We start from the raw sequence: 1,678 nt of genomic DNA, 5'->3' as shown, positions 1-1,678 counted from the left end.
AAGTGCTCTGTGAACACAAATTAGTTAGCATTAATCAGTTAAATGACGAAAAATTAGGTGTCTATTTACTTGTGACCACGCTGTGTACATTGCATATAGTAGCGCATACGCCAGGACGTCAGCACAACCTAGCCAAAGGGATAGAGACGAAAAGCCTTTCATTAATCAAGTACAAAAATGTCTCCAAAGTTAGGCTAACCTTCCTTGACTTCTAGAAAACGGGCTGCAAAAACAGTGATTTTTTCTTCTTTTCCGCCAGCTGTAACTCGTAAACCACGGTGTAGCCTACTCCCTAGGATGTGCCTTTTCATACCTAGAGCAACAAGTGATCCATGCTAGGTTAGTTACGGTCTATGGTCAGTAAGCCATTATGTGCGTTATTTGGAAGTAGATAATCTACCGTATACTCCTTAACGCGCCGCGCTGTATCTTGTTAATAACTTATCTTGCTTCAAGAAGTAACGTTTATAGATTATATTATGTCTCTCTATAGAATAGAACTGAATAAGATGGTGAAATGGTGCCTTCCACCTAGAAGTTACAACTCCACTGGAAGCCAAAACTTCGACTCGTAAAAACTAATATCAAACATTTTATTCTAAAATTGTTGGGATGTAGGGACGGAAAAAGATCAGAAACCAGAGAGCATTTGGAATGGGAGAAAAACCTGCATTACCCATTCCTGCATTCCACCACCTAACGTATATACATATATGAGTGGTGGAATCCAGGAATGGATAATGCAGATTTTTCCTCCCATCCCGAATACTCTCTAGCTTCTGATTTTTTTCTATCCCATCAACTTTAGAATATTTTTTATTACTAGTATAAATACTGTCATCAACTCATTGAAGATTCACTCTCAAGGCGGTATCAAACTAACAACGGAGAACATAGAAGGAAATTTTATGAAATTCTTCAAACTTTCCTTCTAGATTTTATTTATGGGTTTTTAATCGAGTAATTAAATATCTCCTTTTATGTTTGCACGTTTATTTGTGAAATGTATCAGCATGGAGCGTAACCATTATCGATGAACTAAATTATTTATAGTTTATTTATATATTCATGTACAAACGTAAATAACGTAAATGTGATCCACATATCAAATTATATTCATACAAAATATACATACAACTTTACATAAATGATTACTAAACCTCTTTTTTATGAAAAATATGCATTTCTTACATAAAAAAAAAAACAATAAAAAGCAGACATTTTCCTATATGTTTTTTTTTGTTATTTTTGGAGTAAGTTATTTTATCATCAATGATATACTGAACTAAGAAAAGAAACTAAACCATGTGGAAATGAGTCTTAATATAAGTACGATTTCAATTATTAAGATATTTACGAAGGCAGATTATGGGGAGAATTTACGAAGACCTTTGGTCATGTCGGTAGTGAGGTCACTTTTTAATACAAAACATCTCTCAGCTCATGTCGTCCGAAGGGATTCGATTGTGTGTCTTATCCATTGTGTATGCATTTCTATTCTTTGAAATATGCGAGGCATGGAATAATCTTCACAGGTAACTTCATGACTTCCAATTCCCGCTAGATACCAGTGGTTATCTTTTTGACAAAGTAAAGGTCGTCCACTTACTTCCTTCCCAAAAGTGGCAGGAAGAAAATAGTATCCAGAAGTTGCCCTGGCCGAGCCAATCTCCTGACA

The 1,678-nt window shown here is 35.2% G+C and overlaps 1 protein-coding gene across 1 annotated transcript in view; it reads right to left on the bottom strand.

The window, feature by feature from the left end:
• Positions 1 to 194: 194 nt before the first annotated feature.
• LOC106457074 (atrial natriuretic peptide-converting enzyme-like) overlaps positions 195 to 1,678 on the bottom strand; it is a 57,518-nt gene continuing 56,034 nt past the window's right edge. The window contains exon 18 of the mRNA XM_022382897.1: positions 195 to 313. Within this exon, the coding sequence (XP_022238605.1) occupies positions 195 to 313 (119 nt within the window). The remainder of the gene's footprint in view (positions 314 to 1,678) is intronic.

Source organism: Limulus polyphemus, unplaced genomic scaffold, assembly GCF_000517525.1.
Source record: "Limulus polyphemus unplaced genomic scaffold, Limulus_polyphemus-2.1.2 Scaffold289, whole genome shotgun sequence".
In the NCBI taxonomy this organism is placed as follows: domain Eukaryota; kingdom Metazoa; phylum Arthropoda; class Merostomata; order Xiphosura; family Limulidae; genus Limulus; species Limulus polyphemus.
The sequence above is the reverse complement of the archived record's forward strand: the minus strand, read 5'-3'. Positions and strand labels throughout refer to the sequence as shown.